Source organism: Monodon monoceros, unplaced genomic scaffold (assembly GCF_005190385.1).
Source record: "Monodon monoceros isolate NGI ecotype Baffin Bay Population unplaced genomic scaffold, NGI_Narwhal_1 Super_Scaffold_2, whole genome shotgun sequence".
Taxonomy (NCBI): Eukaryota; Metazoa; Chordata; class Mammalia; order Artiodactyla; family Monodontidae; genus Monodon; species Monodon monoceros.
This window is the reverse complement of record NW_021703776.1, coordinates 6400290-6419707: the sequence shown is the minus strand read 5'-3', so window position 1 is coordinate 6419707 and position 19418 is coordinate 6400290. Positions and strand designations below refer to the sequence as shown.

Sequence of the window (19418 nt, the reverse complement as noted above, 5' to 3'; positions counted from 1 at the left end):
TCTGGATCCTTTTCTTCTTACTTCTCATATAATAATGTCCTCCTATCTTATGCCAAATTACATGATTGCTTTTCTGAGTTTTATACCATCTTCTTTCTAATTTATCTATTTCTCACAATTTTTCAATTTTCTTTAGTGACCAAACAACCGGTGAGTCAACTCACCGTTTACAGAACAGCTACATGACGCAGAGTAAGGTACTGCATTCAGAAGACATAGCTTATCACCTATCCAAACTTCCGACTTTAGATTAAAGAACAGAGCTGGTTACTCAAGGGAACCAGAGAGGGGTCTTTTTCTGAAAATCTATGGAGGATGACCTATATGACTTCTAAAAGAAGCATGCTATTATTCCTGGGCTCAAGAAGTCAATGTGACAGATAAGTAATAAAGGAATCTGTGTAAATATATACCTAATAAAGTATACTGTAGGAAAAAATACTTAAAGAAATGATATGATGGTGAAAAGGCAAAAAAATCTATTAATGTTTGAATTGAGGTTCTCTAATATTCTGTTCTTTGTCTGATATCCTACTCTCACTTTTAATATTTTTCATTTTGCTTTTCAAATTTCTCTAAATAGGTAGCTTCTTCTTTAATTCTCCTATTCAGGGTATCCTACTTGCCTTTCAAAATAATTCTTAATTTCAAAATAATTCTTAACACCTACATATATTTTTTGAGAAGTCCTTCTTTTGTCATTATCCATTTTTTCTTTTAAAGACATTAAGTCAAACAGATATAAAAGTAGCATATTTGTAAGCCCTGAAAAAAATCCCTCCATATGAATTACTTATGACCTCCTTGAGTGTCTTCTGTATTCAAATAATTGAAATGATAAACATATAGAAAACAAGTTAGAAGTTAAATACCTACAAATTTCAAACATAATAATCACTATAAAAGGTTTACAAGTACTTCATGATTGACTCAGAAACCCCTAAAAATAGGATGATGATCTGGTCAACCTGTGAACCTGAAAACCTACGGTTATTATATACATTCAAAGCTTAAGTATTTTAAAGTAAATGATGATGGATAAAGAATAAAAAAAAAAAGTCATCATGACATTCTGCCCCTGAATACTTCAGTATGAAAATCTAAAATATACGAACCTTTTCTTACAAGCCAAAACAGCATCATAACTATCAAAATTAATACTTAGTGAGACTGAGCTGTGTTTTTTTTTTCTTTTTGGTAGATCTTTATGTCAGTTTTGGTACCAGTATTAACCTTGCTTCATAAAACAATGGGACGTATTCCTTATTTTCCTATTCTCTAAAACACTGTAAGAAGAGCACTGAGATTTCCTGTTCTTCAAAAAAAATTGTCTCTTTTTATTAGTTTATTGTTTCTTTTTCCCATTTTACTGAGGTATAATTGACAAAACTGTATATATTAAAGTGTACAACAGGATGATTTGACATACAATGTGGAAATATTACCACAATCAGGTTAACACATCCATCATCACACACAGTTATCATTTTGTGTGTATGAGAATGCTTCAAATCTACTCTCTTAGCAGATTACAAGTAAACAAGTATACAATACACTGTGTGTATGTATAAAAATGCTTAAAATCTACTCTCTTAGCAGATTACAAGTATACAAATTACAAGTATACAATATAGTCCCAGGTTGTACATTAGATCTATAGAACTGGTATATCTTATAACTGAAGGCTTATGCCCTTTGACCACCATTTCTCCATTTCCCCTACCACACAACCCCTGGTAATCACCATTCTATTGTTTCCATGAGTTTGACATTTTGTTTGTTTTAGAATTAATATGTATGTGAGATCATACAGTTTGTGCCCTTCTCTGTCAGGCTTTTCACTTAGCATAATACCCCCTAGGACCATCCATATTGTCAAAAATGACAGGATTTCACTTTTTCTTGTGGCTGAACATTCCATTCATAGACAGCATAACATTCCATTAGATATAGTTAGAGAGATCGATCAATCGATCACAACTTCTTTATCCATTCAAGGATGGATGGATATTAGTTATTCCCATATCTTGGCTATTGTTAATAATGCTGCTATAAACATGGGGGTGCAGATGTCTCTTTGAGATACTGACTTCCCCAGAGGTGAGACTGCTGGATCATATGGTTCTATTTTTAGTTTTCTGAGGAACCTCCATACTGTTTGGCATAGTGGCTGCACCAATTTATGTTCCCACCATATACTAGGGTCCCCTCTTCTCCACACCCTCACCAACACTTGTTCTCTCTTGTCTTTTTGACAAAAGCCTTCCTAATAGGTGTGAGGTGACATCTGCGGTTTTGATTTGCACTTTGCTGATAACTAGTGACGTTGAACACTTTTTCATATATGTGCCAGCCATATGTATGTCTTCTTTGGAAAAATGTCCACTCAGGTCCTTTGCCCATATTTTAATTGATTATTTATTTTTTGCTACTGCGTTATATAAGTTCCCAATATACTTTGGATACTAACCTCTTAGCAGATATATGGCTTGCAAACATTTTCTCCTGTTCTATAAAGCTTCCTTTTCATTTCAACTGTTTCCCTTGCAGTGCAGAAACTTTTTAGCTTGACCTATTCCCGCTTGCTTATTTTTTTATTTTATTGCCTGTGCTGTTGGTGTCATATCCAGAAAGTCATTGCGAAGACCCAAGGAGCTTTTCCTTTGTTTTCTTCTAGGAGCTTCACGGTTTCAGGCCTTACATATTTAAGTCTTTAATCCATTTTGAGTTAATTTTTGAGAGTGGTGTAAGATAGGGATCCAGTTTGATTCTTTTGCACGTGGCAATCCAGTTTTCACCATTTATTGAAGAGGCAATTGTCCCCACTGTGTGTTCTTGGTTTCTTTGTCAAGAATTAATGAACCATTTATGCACGGATTTCCTCCTGGGCTCTCTACTCTGTTCCATTGGTCTCTGTGTCTGTTTTTATGCCAGTGACATATTGCTTTGATTACTATACCTTTATAATATATTTTAAAATCAGAAAGTGTAATGCCACCAGCTTTATTCTTCTTTCTCAAGATTGCTTTGGCTATTCTTGGTCTTTTGTAATTCTATATGAATTGTAAGACTGATTTTCAATTCCTCTGAAAAATACCATTAGAATTTTGATAAAGACCGTATTAAATCTATAGATCACTTTGGGTAGTATGGATATCTTAACAACATTAATGCTTCCAATCCAAGAACAAAGAATATTTTTCCATTTATTTGCACTGCTTCAATTCCTTTCATCAATGTCTTATAATTTTCAGTATACAGGTCTTTTACCTCTTTGATTAAATTTCTTCCTAAGTATTGTTCTTTCACGCTATTGTAAACAGAACTGTTTTCTTAGTTCCTCTCTTCAATAGTTTGTTGTTAATGTACAGAAAAAGCTGATTTTTGTATATTGATTTTATATACTGCAACTTTGCTGAATTTATCAGTTCTAACAAATTTTTTCGGTGGATCTCCAGGGTTCTTTACATATAAGATTATGTCATCTGCAAGCAGAAGCAATTTTACTTCTTCTGATTTGGATGCCATCTATCTATCTATCTATCTATTTATTTATTTTGGGGCAGGCCTTAATTGCTCCCCCCTAGAATTTTCAGTACTATGTTAAATGGAAGTGGCAAGATTGAGCGTCCTTGTCTTGTTCTAGATCTTAGAGGAAACACTGAGTATTATTAGCTGAGTACAAGTATCCTTGAGTATGACGATAGCTGTGGGCTTATCATATATTGCTTTTGTGATGTTGAGGTACATTCTTTCTGTACCAAATTTGAGAGTTTTTATTATGAAAGTATGTTGAGTATTATCAAATGCTTTTTCTGAATCTACTGAGATGATCATGATTTTTATCCTCCATTCTGTAAATGTTGTGTATCATATTTATTGACTTGTGTATGTTGAAACATCCTAGCATCCCTGGGATAAAACCCACTGATCATGCATATTCTTTTAATGTGCTCTTGAATTGTGTTTGTTAGTATTTTGTTGAGGATTTTTGTTATCTGTGGTTCATCAGAGATACTGACCTTTAGTTTTCTTCTTTCCTTCAGCTTTTTTGGAACAGTGTGAGAGGGACTGGTATTAATTCTTTAAATGTCTGACAGAATTCACCAGTAAAATCATCAGGTCCTAGGCTTTTGTTGGGAGGTTTTTGATTACTGATTCCATCTCTTTACTCATTATTGGTCTGTTTAGATTTTCTGTTTCTTTATGATTCGGTTTTGGTAGGCTGTATGTTTCTAGGAGCTGATCCACTTCTTCTGGGTTATCCAATTTGCTGGCTTATAATTGTTCATTGTAGTGTTTTATGATCCTTCGTATTTCTGTGGTATCAAGTATAATGTCTTCTCTTTTACTTCAGATTTTATTTACTTGGATCTTCTCTCTTGTTTTCTCAGCTAGGCTTGGTAAATTGCCTATTTTGTTTATTTACTGAAAAACCAACTCTTAGTTTCACTGATCTTTTCCACTGCTTTCTGGTTTCTATTTCACTTATTTCTGTTCTGATCTTTCTTATCTCCTTTCTGCTATCTTTGGGTTTAGTTTGTTCTTGTTTTTCTAGTTCCCTGAGGTGTAAAGTTAGGTTCTTTGAGACCTTTCTTTTCTCTTAATGTAGTTGCTTACTGCAAGGTACTTCCCTCTTAGAACTGCTTCTGCTACATCCTGTTAAGTTTTAATATGCTGTGCTCTCACCTTCATTTGTTTCAAGATATTTTTTGCTATTCCTTTGATTATTCTTTGACCCACTGGTTGTTCAGGAGCTTTCTGTTTTAATATCCACATAGTTATGAATTTTCCAGTTTTCCTACTATTACTGATTTCTAGTTTCTTACCACTGTGGCTGGAAAAGATACTTGATATAACTTCTATCTTCTTAAATTCGTTGAGACTTGTTCTGAGTTGTAACACATGATCATCTTGAGGAACGTTCTGTACGCACTTGAGAAGAATGTGTTCTGCTGCTACTGAATGCAATATTCTGTATATGTCTGTTAGATCCATTTGGTCTAACGCATAGCTCAATTCTAATGTTTCCTATTGATAATGCAGATGACCTGTCCGATGTTGGAAGAGGGATCTTGAAATCCCCTATTACTGTTGCATTGTTGTATATTTTCCCCTTCAGAACTGTTAGTATTCGCTATATTTTTAGGTGTGTATATATTTACAACAGTTATATTCTCTTGATGAACTGACTCCTTTATCATTGTATAATGACCTTCTTTGCTTCTTGTTAAAGTTTTGGAAGTTAAAGTCTATTTGTTCTGACATAAGTATACCTACTCCTGCTCTATTTTGGTTTCTAGTTGCATGGAATATAATTTCCCATCTCTTCACTTTCAGCCTATGTTCATAAAGCTGATATGAGTCTCTTGTAAGCAGCACATAGTTTTTCTTATCCATTCAACCACTCTGTCTTTGATTTGAGAATTTAAGCCATTTAGATTTAAAGTACTTACTGATAATGTAAGGACTTACGAATGCTATCTTATTATTTTTCTGGCTGTTCCGTAGTTCCTTTCTTGCTCTCTAGCTGTCTTCTCTTGCAATTTGATGATCTTCTCTATTGGTACGCTTCAATTCCTTTTTTTTTTTTTAACAATTGCTTGTGTATCTACTACAGGTTTTTGCTTTGTAGTTACTATGAGATTTACATAAAACATCTTACAACGTTCTATTTTAAGCTAGTACAAAAACCCTCCTCCCCTCTCCCAACATCTTATGTTTCTGACATCACAAATTTACATATTTTACGTTGTATATCCAGTAAAAAATTATTATTGTAGCTATAGTTAATTTTAATACTTCTGTTAAAACTTTTGTAGTAAAATTAAGTACTACATGACCATATTACATTACTATAGTATTTGGATTTGACTACACACTTGCTTATAACAGTATGTTTTATATTTTCATGTTACTAATTAGCATCCTTTTGTTTCAGCTTGAAGAACTCATTTCAACATTTCGTGTGAGGCAGGTTTACTTGTGATGAACTCCCTCAGCTTTTGTGTGCTTGTGGAAGTATTTCTCCTTCATTTCTGAAGGACAGCGTGCCAGGTATATAGTATTTTTGGTTGGCATTTTTTTTTAAGTACCTAGAATACATCAACCCACTTTCTCCTCGCCTGTAAAGTTTCTGCTGAGAAATCTTCTGATAGCTTTCTTGGGGTTCCTTTGTACGTAAGCAGATTTTTGTTTCCTGCTTTGGAAATTCTCTGTCTTTGGTTTTAGACAGTTTTATTATAACGTGTCTCAGTAAAGGCCTCTTTGGGATGAGTCTGTATGGGAAATTATGGACATCATTAACTCTCTCCCCAGATTTGGAAAATTGTCAGCCATTATTTCTTTAAATAAACTTTCTGCCCCTTTCTCCCTGTTTTTCCTTCTGTGACGCCTATAACGCATTAATTGCTTTACTTGATTATGTCCCTTAATTCATGTAGGCTTTCTTTACTTTTATTCATTCTTTTTACATTTTTCTGCTGACTGGTTAATTACAAATGACCTGCCTTCAAGTTCACAGATTTTTTTTCTTGTTGATTCATTCTGCTGCTGCTCTCTACTGCACTTTTCATGTCATTCATTTATATTCTTCAGCTCTACACTTCATTCTTGGTTCTCTCTCTTAAACTTGTTTTGTTTATGTATGGTTTTCCTGACTTCATTAATATGTCCCCTGCATTGGAAGGCGGATTCTTAACGAATGGACCACCAGGGAAGTCCTCTAATTTGAATTCTTTATCAGGCACACCATAAACCTCCATTTCTTTGGGGGTGGTTACTGGCAAATTATTTTATTATAAAATTATAAATTATTAGTGCTGTTATATTTCCTTGATCTTTCATTTTCCTTGAAGTCTTGTGTTGCTGTCTTAGCATTTGAAGACACAGTCACCTCCTCCGGTCTTTACTGACAGCCTTCAGGAATGAAATGTCTTCTGTCAGCCTTATTACAGATTCTCAGGCTTTCTCAGGCCTTCTCTATGGATATGCCCGCTCCACACTTTTTGTTCCCTGTTAGGGGAGAATTCTTAAGACTGTATGCCTTCTCCTGATTCCACAAAGCCAAGCTGAGTGCTGACAGTCTCCTGTTTGCTTTCCTAGGGCAGTGAGGGATGCTCAAGTGTCTATGCCTTCTCCCAATTCTGCAGGGTTGGGCCAGCTTTCTGCCCATGCTCACTAACTGTCCACTAAGGTTTGCACACACTGCCCTCAAGGGCTCACACAGTTATGGGGTGGATCAGTGTGTGGGTGAGGAATGCAGGACATTGGAGGTAACCATGGGCTAACTGGGGGATCCACTGGTGAGGTGTCCCCAGTGGCTCACAGGCAGGCTTCCAGATGGAGTCCTCAAAGTGGCTAGTGGACCTGCATCCCTTGTTAAATTCTGAGCCCTGGTTGCTATGCTCTCAGCCCTTCCTTGCCCCTTGGTCATGAAGATCTCCTCTGTATTCTGAAAGGGATGAGAAAGAAGTGGGTATCCTTTGTAGCTTCCCACATAGCTGGGGAAGCCGGGCACTCATTCACATGTTCTCACTTTCCCCTGTAGGAGAAATCTCAGGCTGAATGTGTCTCTTGGCACTAAGCTGTGCCACCTTGGGGATGGGGTGACACAGGTGAAGTGAAAATTTTCCTTTTACCCTTTTCAATGTGTCCAATCTCAGTTTTTGTTTTGTGTCCCCCCCCACCCCGCCCAATGGTATTGTGTAACTCCTCCACTGGACTCTTGGATCCCAGAAAGGTACTCTCATCTGTGTATAATTATCAAAATCAGTGTTCTTTGGGGAGGAAGACAGTAGAAAACTCCTATTCCACCATTTTACTGTTGTCACTCCTAAGGATTTCCTGTCCTTTAGTAAAGGTTTGGTATAATTTCCCAGTGAAATTTTTGGGTAAATATTTGACAACATTCTCAAATTTTTATTTGGAATTTTGTCTGTTTACATGTCCTATCTCTTCTAGGGTCAGGTTTGGTAGATTATGTATTCACAGAGAATTATCCATTTCAAGTTACACTGTGAAATAAATTTTTGTGAAGTGAAAAGTAGTCATGTGATTTCTAAAATCTCCTCTATCTATTTATTTATTTGGCTGCGTTGGGTCTTAGTCGCAGCATGTGGGATCTTCATTGTGGCATGCGGAAACTTTCGCTGTGGTGCGCAGGCTTCTAAGTTGTGACGCTAGGGCTCTAGAGCACGTGGGCTCTCTACTTGAGGCATGAGGGCTCCAGAGTGCGCAGGCTCAGCAGTCGTTGTGTGTGGGCTCTCTAGCTGTGGTGCACGAGCTCTAGAGCACACGGGCTCAGGAGTTGCAGCACATGGGCTTAGTTACCCTGCGACACGTGGGATCTTAGTTCCCCAACCTGGGATTGAACCTGTGTCCCCTGCATTGGAAGGCGGATTCTTAACCAACGGACCACCAGGGAAGTCCCTAAATTTTCCTCTGTTTTAAGGTTTCCCGATTTCATTTATGTTTTTGTGCCCTTTTCCCCTATCTGCAAACTTCTGTTCCTAATTAATGTCACTATAAAATTATGCCCATTTCCTCAATCATGTCTTGGCTAGTCCTCTAATACAGGAATCAGCAAATTTTTTTTTCCATAAAGGTCAGATAATCATCTTTAGGTTAGGCTTCAAGGGCCACATTTAGTCTCTGTCGGGTTTTCTTTTATTTCAAAATTCTTAAGAATATAAATAAAAACGCTTCTGGGTTCAAGGCCCATGAACAAACAGGCTGTATCCCAGATTTGGCCCATGAGCCACTGTTTGTCAACTACTACACTAGTAGAGTCCTCTGGAATGCTCTTGATAAAAATATTTCCTAGGTTCCTGTTATGCCTGGAGGGCAGTAACCTAGCTGGATTTAACATCTTATCCTCATATTTTCATTCCTTGAATATCTTGTAGGATGCCAGTTAACTTCTTTTTTAAAAAATATTTATTTGGCTGTGCCGGGTCTTAGCTGCAGCACATGGGATCTTAGTTGCGGCATGCAGGATCTAGTTCCCTGACCAGAGATCGAACCCAGGCCCCCTGTATTGGGAGCGTGGATACTTAACCACTGGACCACCAAGGAAGCCCCTGCTGGTGAACTTCTGAATGTGGCCACTTAGAGGTTTGATACCAATGTGATTTTCTCCCTGTTGATATTTCTGTCATACACCTCCCTCCTCAACTACTGACATCCCACACCACAGTGGTACATTTATTACAATTGATGAATTGATACTGACACATCATTTTCACCAAAAGCCCATAGTTTTTATTACGGTACACTCGTGGTGTTGTACATTCTGTGGGTCTGGACAAATGTATAATAAGATGTATCCACTACTGTACAATGATCCAGAGCAGTTTCACTGTCCTGAATATCCTCTGTGCTCTACCTATTCATCTGTCCTTCACCCTCTAGCTCACTGAAAACACTAACCATTTTTATTGTCTTCACAGTTATACAGTCTCCAGAATATCATATAGTTGGAATCACATAGTATGTAGCCTTTACAGAATGTCTTCTTTCAATTAGAAATATACAATTTAAAAAATTAATTAATTAATTTTTTGGCTGCGTTGGGTCTTCGTTGCTGTGTGTGGGCTTTCTCTAGTTGCCGTGAGTGGGGGCTACTCTTTGTTGCAGTGCGCGGGCTTCTCATTGTGGTAGCTTCTCTTGTTGTGGAGCACGGGCTCTAGGCACGCAGGCTTCAGTAGTTGTGGCACGCAGGCTCAGCAGCTGTGGACCGTGGGCTCTAGAGCACAGGGTCAGTAGTTGTGGCACACGGGCTTAGTTGCTCCGCAGCATGTGGGATCTTCCCGGACCAGGGCTCGAACCCGTGTCCCCTGCACTGGCAGGCGGATTCTTAACCACTGCGCCACCTGGGAAGCTCAGAAATATACATTAACGTTTACTCCATGTCTTTTTGTGGCACACTTCCTTTTAAGTCTGTATAGTGTTTCCTTGTTTGGATGCACCATTTATTTACTCATTCACCCACTGAAGGACATCTTGGTTACTTCAAACTTTTGGCAATTATGAATACAGTTGCTATAAACATTCATGTGCAGGTTTTTTGGTGGGCCTAAGTTTTCAGTTCATTTGGATAAAAAGAGCACAATTGCTGGCACATATGGTAAGTGTATGTTTAGTTGTGTTAAAAACTTCTGAACTGTCTTCCAGTGTGTCTATTTTGCATTTCCACCAGCGGTAAATGAGAGTTCTGGTTGTTCCACGTTGTCACCCTGTCAGTGTTTTGAATTTTGGCAATTCTGTAATGACATAAGACGTTGAACACATTCTTATACACTTACTTGCCATCTGTATATCTTTTCTGGTGAGGTGTCTGCTCATGCATTCTGCCTATTCTGTAATAAGGTTGTTCATTTCTTATTGTTGAGTTTTAAGAGTTCTTTGTTTACGCTGGGTAAAAGTCCATTATCAGATATGTCTTTTGCAATTATTTTTTCCTTGTCAGTGGCTTGTCTCATTCTCTTTTGCAGGTAGTTTTGAATTTTAAAGAAGCCCAGATTATCATTTACAGGGATACCTCATTTCACTGTGCTTCACTTTATTGCACTTCCCAGATGTTGTGTTTTTTGCAAATTGTAGTTTTGTGGCAACTATGAATTGAGCAAGTCTGTCAGAGTCATTTTTCCAATAGGATTTGCTCACTTTGTGTCTCTGTGTCACATTTTGGCAATTCTCACAATATCTCAAACCCTCAACCAGCAAAAAAGACTGACTCACTGAATGCTTAGATGATGGTTAGCATTTTTTAGCAATATTTTTAAATTAACATATGTACATTGTTCTTTTTGGACATGATACTAGTGCACAATGTACTGTAAACGTAACTTTTATATGCACTGAGAAACCAAAAAATTCATATGACTCACTTTACTGCGATACTCGCTTTATTGTGGTAGTCTGGAACTGAACCCACAATATCCCCAAGGTATGCCTATATTTCTTTCACAGATCACATCTTTGGTGTTGTATCTAAAAAGTCAGTGCCATACCAAAGGCCACCTATGTTTTTTCCTTTGTTATCTTCTAGGACTTTTATAGTCTTGAATTTTATGTTTAGGTCTATGATCCATTTTGAGCTAATTCTTTTGAAAGGTATCTAGATTCATTTGTTGCATGTGGATGCCCAGTTGCTCTAGGACCATTTGTTGAAATGACCATCTTCACTACACTGCATTGCCTTTGCTCCTTTGTCAAATATCAGTAGCTATATTTATGTGGGTCTATATCTGGGCTCTCTATTCTGTTCCATTCTTTCACCAGTCCTACACTGGTTTGGTTATTGTAGCTTATAAGTCTTATAGTCTTATAAGTCTTATAAAGTCAGATAGCATCATGTCTCCAACTTTGTTCTTTTCCTTCAATATTGAGTGGGATATTCTGGGTCTCTTTCTTCTCCATACAAACTTTAGAATCAGTTTACTGATATCCACAAAATAACCTGCTGGAATTTTGATTGGCACTGCATTGAATCTATAGATCAAGTTGGGAAGAATTGACATCTTGACAATATTGAGTCTTCCTATCCAAGAATATGGAATATCTCTCTTTAGTTCCCCTTTGATATCTTTTATAAGAGTTTTGTAGTTTACCTCACATAGATTTTGCATATATTTTGTTAGACTTATACCTAAGTATTTTGGGGGGATGCTAATGTAAACAGTACTGTGTTTTCTACTTCAAATTTCACTTATTCATTGCTGGTATATAATGAAGCAACTGACTTTTGTATATTTACCTCATATCCTGCAACCCTGCTATCACTGTTTATTAGTTCCAGGAGATTATTTTTTGTTGATTCTTTCTGATTTTCTACATAGAACAGCATGTGATCTGCAAAGGTAGTTTTATTTCTTCCTTCCCCATCCATACACCTTTTATTTCCTTTTCTTGTCTCATTACATTAGCTAGGACTTCAAATATGATGCTGAGAGCAGTGGTGAGAGGGAACATCCTTACCTTGTTGCTGATCTTAGCAGGAAAGCTCTGAGTGTTTTACCATTAAATACAACGTACGTTTTTTTGTGGATGTTCTTAACCAAGTTGAAGATGTTCCCATCTATTCATAGTTTGCTGAGAATTTTTAATCACGAATAGCCACTGGATTTTGTCAAATGCTTTTTCTGCATCTATTTATATGATGTGATTTTTTTCTTGTTTAATCCCACTCCACTTTCAAATATTACTGTACCACTTCATGGGTAGAGCAAAGTATCTTATAATAATAAAATATTCCTAATTCCTTCCTCCTACCTCTTGTATCTTGCTGTCATTCATTTTACTTATACATAACATGTACATATAAACATATATATATATGCATACATATAAACATATACTTAAGCATATGTAATTGAACACATTATTGCTATTATTTTGAACACACATTTTGATCCGTTAGATCATCTGAGAATAAGAAAAATAAAAGTTTTTATTTAGCCTTCACTTATTCATACTCTGAAGTTCTTCCCTTTTTTAACATAGATCCAAGTATCTAACCAATACCATTTTCCTTCTCAGAAGGATTTGGCTTACCATTTCTTGAAAATCAAGTCTAATGGCAACAAATTCCCTTGATTTTTGTTTGAGAAAGCTTTTATTTCTCCTTCACTTTTAAGGATAATTTTGCAGGGTACAAAATTCTAGGATTTTTAATTTTTTTTTAAACTCTCAATACCTTAAGTATTTCACTCCATTCTATCTTGCTTACATTGTTGCTGAACAGAAGTCTGGTGTAATTCTGATCCTTGCTTTTCTATATAGGGCAGTTTTTTTGTGTTCTTTCAAGATTTAAAAAAAATTTTTTATTATAATATAGGTGATTCACAACGTTGTGTTAGTTTCAGTTGTACAGCAAAGTGAATCAGTTATACATATATCCACTCTTTTTTAGATTCTTCTCCCATATAGGCCATTACAGAGTATTAAGTAGAGTTCCCTGTGCTATACAATACATCCTTATTAGTTATCTGTTTTATACATAGTAGTGTGTATATGTCAACCCCAATCTCCCAATTTATCCCTCCCTCCCCCCTTTCCCCTCTGGTAACCATAAATTTGTTTTCTACATCTATGATTCTATTTGTTTTCTAAGTAAGTTCATTTGTACCCGTTCTTTTTAGATTCCACATATAAGTAATAAGATATTTGTCTTTCTCTGTCTGAATTACTTCACTCAGTATGACAATCTCTAGGTCCATCCATGTTGCTGCAAAAGGCATTATTTCATTCTTTTTTATGGCTGAGTAATATTCCATCATATATATGTACCACATCCTCTTCATCCATTCCTCTGTCAATGGACACTTAGGTTGCTTCCATGTCCTGTCTATTGTAAATAGTGCTGCAATGAACACTGGGGAGCATGTATCTCTTACAAGATTTTTTATCTTTGGTTTTATGAAGTTTGGATACTATACGCCTAGATGCAGGTTTTTTGTTTTTTTGTTCTTTGTTTTTGGCATTTATCCTCTTTGGTATTCTCTGAGCTTCCTGGACCTGTGGTTTAGTGTATACTAATTTGGAAAAATTCCTGGTCATTATTGCTTCAAATATTGTTTCTGATTCTTTCTGTTTCTTTTCCTTCTGGTATTACCATTTCACAAGTGTTGAACCTTTTGTCATTGTTCCCTAGTTCTTGGATACTGGTTTTGGGGGGGTTTTTTTTCAGCTGTTTTTCAGTTTTAGAAGTTTCTACTGCCATATCCTCAAGCTCAGTGATTCTTTCCCTAGCTGTGTCTCGTCTACTAAATGAGCCCATCAAAGGAATTCTTTGTTTGTTATAGCTTATTTGATTTCTAGCATTTATGTTCAATTCCTTCTTAGGATTTACATCTCTCTGCTTACATCATCCATGGGTTCTTGCGCGTTGTCTACTTTTTTCATTAAATCCTTAGCATATCATCATAGTATTTAAAAATTCCTGGTTTGATAATTCCAACATTCCCGCCATATCTCATTCTGGTTCTGATGTTTGTTTAGTCTCCTCAAACTGGTTTGTTTTTGCCTTTCAGTATGTCTTGTAATTTTTTTATTGAAAGGTGGACATAATGTACTGGGTAAAAGAAACTGCAACAAATAGTCCTCTAGTAATGGAGTGGTAAGGAGTGGGGGAATGGAAGCGTTCTATGGTCCTATGACCAGGTCTCAGTGTTTTGATGAACATGTGCCCCTGGACCATGAACTCCACCAGTGCTTCTGTGTCTTCTTCCCCTTAGGTTGGACAGAATGGCTAGAGGGAGCTGGAGTTGGCTACTACCCTTCCTCCAGGTGAGTTAGTTTCTGATAAAACTCCAGTAGGCGAGGCTCTGGTAAAACAGTTTCTCCTGAAGGTTGGCCTTGTTAAGAACAGAATGCTCTAGCATATTTCAGAATGGTTCCTTTTCCCCTCCCCCAACCAGAGGCATGAGAGGATTTTTCTCCAATATTCACATTGAGGACCTGGGATAACTCCAAAGTTAACCTCACAAAAGTGTGGGTGCCTCCCTATGATTGGGTCCTCCTAGAGTTTTTTTAACTCTCATATTTGCCCACACTGAGCTTCTAGCAATTAATCAATTACAGTTTGGGCTCCTGTGGAGATCTCTCCTTGTAGGTCTCTGCTCCAGTAAATTGTGATTTTCTGAATCTCCCTGTCTATTGCTATTTTTGGTGTAGCCGTTTGTCATGTAACCCCACTTCTCTGACAGATCTTAGAAAAGTTATTGATTTTTCAGTTAGTTCAGCTTTTAACTTTTTAGGACAAAGTGGTGACTTCTAAACTCCTTACACATCAGACCAGAAACTGGAAGTTTTTCTCCAGTTTGACTTTTTTCCCTTTTATGGTATTGCTGTGTTTTCTGTGGTGCCAGTTCTTTCTTCAACTCCTTGCAATTTGGTCCTCATTTCTGAAGTGATTTTGCCTTTTCCTTTAATTTCTTTCCTTAGTTCTGTCAATTCTTATTTCACATCACCTTTCTGTCTTGCCATCTCTTCTCTGAGTTACTTTATTTCTGCATTGTGACTATATTGCATAATTAACTTACAAAATTAATGTTGAAAGTACTGCCCTTTTTCTCCATCTTGTAGTAGAATTTTCCTGGTGTGTTTTCTTCTGCTGACAAAATCTGATTTTCTTTTTCCTAATATTATGTAAATAATTGTAAATTTTTTTTCTTAAATTCAAAACAGATAGATTTTTCTGGATCAACTATTAACAGGAAGAGGAAAATGGTTAGGGTAGTTGTAATCTGAAAGGCATCCTCTTCTTAGTAAGTGATGAACAGTTTAGTTAATAAATGATGACTTTTGGTAGCCAGATTTCCTTTGAGTCTCATATTCTTTCTTGTTTGAGGAGGGCCCCTATCATTGCTGTTTCTCTCCTTACCTACACCATTAGCCAGTGCCACCAGGAATGCAGCTTCTGCTTTGTAAGTTAATCCCCTCTTTTTCAGAATAGCGCTTTTATAGAAAGTCTAAAATAAAACCTGTTCCCTGTATACCCTAAACACCTTTTTTCTCTGCTTTGTCCAGCATTACTTGCCCACTTTGCACTTAGATACGCCCTCAAAAGATCCCCCTCAGGGTGTGTCTCACTCCTTTTGGGAATATTTACTCGTTAATTGGGAAAGTGGGGAATGGTGGGACAGATTTTGCCAGCCCTGGATCCTCTGTCTTTCTTCACTGGCTCTGCCACTGTGACTTTCCATAGTTATTCTGGATGCTATTTGTTTTTCACCCCTTATTATTTGTGTATATTCTCTATCTCACTTTTTGCTAAAGGGATAAATTTGGGGTGCTTCATTTATTCTTATATTGTACAGTTTAAGGAGAAAAGACAGGGAGGTAGGGGTATAAGTGGATTCCACACAGTTACATGAACCCCAAAGTCCTAAATATTATTTGAAATCATTCAAACCAAATACTTCCATGATGACTCTCTCAGTGATTCCAAAAAATGACAACAACCGGGGATTTTTAAGAAATAGTGATTCTTAGAATCCTCCCCCCAGAGTTCCTGATGTAACTGTCCTGGGGTGGAGGCTGATTGTCTTTGTTTATTATAAAGCTCTCTGGATAATTCTGATGCATAGCCAATTTGGAACCTAACAATCATGGAGTTAAAACCCCTTTTCAACAAGAAGAAATGCTTTAAGTAAAAGACTTTATAGGGGGAAAACTGTGCTACTAATAACTGTTTTTTCTTTCAAGATAACCTTATTCTCTGTATTTTACTTCAAGTTAGCCAAAACTATTTACTTTTACATTTAGGGGACTTCCCTGGTGGTCTGGTGGCTAAGACTCTGCGCTCCCAATGCAGGGAGTCCGGGTTCGGCCCCTGGTCAGGGAACTAGATCCCACATGCCACAACTAAGAGTTCACATGCTGCAACTAAAGATCCCGCATGCTGCAACAAAGATTCCGCGTGCTTCAACTAAGACCCAACACAGCCAAATAAATAAATATTTTTAAAAAATTACATTTAGGATAAGTTTCTTTGGCTCTGTAAGAGAACTAGCTCCATGTCTGTTTGGGTATAAAAGTTTGAAAAAGTCAATTCTAATGTTACTATGTACTACTGTATTGATAACAGGCAAATAATAAATAAAGCATCGCATAAATGAGTACAAATATAAACACAAATAATAAAAAAGATCAGGGCCATCAAGTTTGAGCGTGCACTGCAAAGACAAGTGCCAGCTCTTGGTGACTCCAACATGTACACTTGTGCCCATACTGTTCACTGACTAAACTATAAAAACTTAGCAAGAAAAGGCTATAACGATAGCAATGCTCATACTGCAGTCTAATCCCTCAGAACAAGGTCTGTCTCATTTCTTTTATATTCCCTAAAGAGCTACGACAATATTATGGCTACATGGTAAAATAATAAAAAGAATGTAAAGATTAGTTAAGGCAAATTCATTTTGAAATTAAGTTTTTTGATGTGAAATGTATTACTGGTTGCTTGTTTAATTATTATTATCAGAATCAAAATCAAAATCTTTATGTGTACAAATGATGTAAATGAGTACAAAAAGTAGGTTAAATCGTTCATACGTATCGGGCCAGAGAAATCACACAAATATATCTTGTTGCAAAGATCAAAGACCCAAAAGCAAACAAAAAAGCTGATCTTAACACATTTTCAAAAACAGCCATAAATTAGGTCAGATAATTAATGTTACAAAAATATGACATACAAACTCATATGCCATTCAAACTTCAGGCAGAAAGAATTTCTTTAGAAATAAAATTACAAAGCATCTCATCAATGAAGATAGCTCAAGACTTCTTTTAAAAGGTATAAACCTTTGACTTTTAAAAGAAAAAGAATTCAGATCCAAGGCTTACATATCATAATCCAAAAATAAAACATATCAATTACTTATATCCCAGAGGCTTACCTGTCCAACCAGTATAAGCAGAGCAATCATGTGGATCCGCTGTCTTCAGCCCTTCTTCCATTTGCTGTAGAAGATCTTTGATTTTGGTCTGGATCCGCCTTGTGAAATTATTAATAATCTGAGAACCAAAAGAAGACATAAAATTAAATTGCACAAGAATAGGATAATGTTGTAGTAACTACCAGTCTAAGTTGTAAAAACAGACAGAAATTATATTACCTGGCCCATTTCAGTGTTTCACTGGTTGGAGGGAGTCTACCTTGGTTTTACAAGGTAAGTTTTAAAATGAGAGAATGCCCTATATGGACTCTAAGTCATAAGGAGAATTAGAATGCCCTATATGGACTCTAAGTCATAAGTATTGTATAACCACAAAAAAAAAGTTGCAGAAATCAAAGGAAAAAACTAAAAAACAAAAAAAGAGGAAAGAGATATATCTGACTACACAAACATTTTAACTTCTTTAAGTTAAAAAACATGAGATGGTTTAAAAGTCAATGACAAGGGGAAATATGTGCAATATAAAATATTATAAATAAAACTATATAACGATACAGAAATACACTTAAAATTATCAATGTACCTTATAAAAAGAAAAAAAATCAAATGACAGGCATATGCAAAAATGTTCAATCACTTAGCAATTAATGAAATGCAAGTAAGTACCAATACTATGGTTTACCTACCAGATTAACAAATAATAAAAAAATTTTTAAATGTTAACTCCCAAGGCTGCCAGGAGCTAAGATAACAGGTATTCTTATTCACTGCTGGTGATCTTTCTCAAGGGAAATTTATCAGTATTCTTAAACATGTAGTTGACAGTGTTGTCCAGATGTTTCTGCCTTTGATGATTTTTGAAGACTCCAGTTGTTACATCAATTGCTGAGGTGTATTAAAATCTCCAGTTGTGACTGTGAAATTGTCTGTTTCTCCCTTTAATTCTGCTTTTTTTCCTTTAGTGTACTTGTAGTTCTGTTATTTGGCATAGACAAACCTAGGAATGCTAGATCTTCCTGACAGATTTTATCATAAAGAAACATCCCTCTGTGGGACTACAGGGAAAATATTTTCATGTTACTGGACAGTTAGGGTTTTCAGGCCAAATTTTACTGAAATTTGGGATTCTGGACTAAAAGCAACCTTAGGAATTAAGTTACAATAGTATACATTGTAAAAGCCCCCGAGAGGTTTTACTTAACCCAGGAGGACTGTGTGTACATTTCAAAGGGGATGAGAAGCTAGAGCAGGGAAACCCTTCCCAGTCATAGAACTGAAGACAAACGGGCCAGTCTTTTCACAGAGAGAGTTATTTATATTCCAAAGACTTTGATATTTCCAATGAAACTCTCTCAAAAAGGGAAGGAGAGACAGTTATCTCCTTCCCTTGTATAAAAAGCAGAGAAAACTTGTTTTTCTTCATTCTTTGCCTACAATACAGACTTTGTGTACGTAGGACATTTGACCTGGCTTTCACTGCCAAAGAGGTAAGACGTGAGACTGAGGGATCCACTCACTGGTTATTTTCTGTCTAGTAAATAAGAAATCTCTGATCCAGAAACCTCTTGTGTACATTCAGGAAAAAATTAATAAGTATAAATATTGAAAACCTAAACCAGGGTAATATCAACATCATGGCAGTACAACACATCCCTTGTTTTTGTTTTCCCCTTTAACAACAAAAATTAGGCATCCATCCACCAACGGAAGTGCCTTCGTGTGAGTTGTGGAATGCAGCACCATACACCAAGGGACACACAGCAAAGCTAGCCCACTAGAGAACTAGGTAATAAGCAGAGAGACTTCAGTACCAGCTGTGAAACCTACAGGAGACTGAATCGGTTCCAGCCCCTCAGCTACAGTCTGGGAGTGCAGGCAGAACAGTGACTTAGGCAGTCACCTTCGGATGAGACAGCCTTTGTGGAAGTCCAGATTTCCCGAGGAGAAGTACCAACACTCCATTGGAGGAAAAAGAAAAAAAGGAGTTTGGGTCCACTCAAGTGGGTAAGAGTA

General features: G+C 36.7%; 1 protein-coding gene across 2 annotated transcripts in view; it reads right to left on the bottom strand.

The window, feature by feature from the left end:
• LANCL2 (LanC like 2) overlaps positions 1-19418 on the bottom strand; it is a 59887-nt gene that overhangs the window by 24417 nt on the left and 16052 nt on the right. For both annotated transcript variants that reach the window (XM_029232883.1, XM_029232882.1), the window contains exon 2: positions 17406-17523. In XM_029232883.1, the coding sequence (XP_029088716.1) occupies positions 17406-17523 (118 nt within the window). The remainder of the gene's footprint in view (positions 1-17405; positions 17524-19418) is intronic.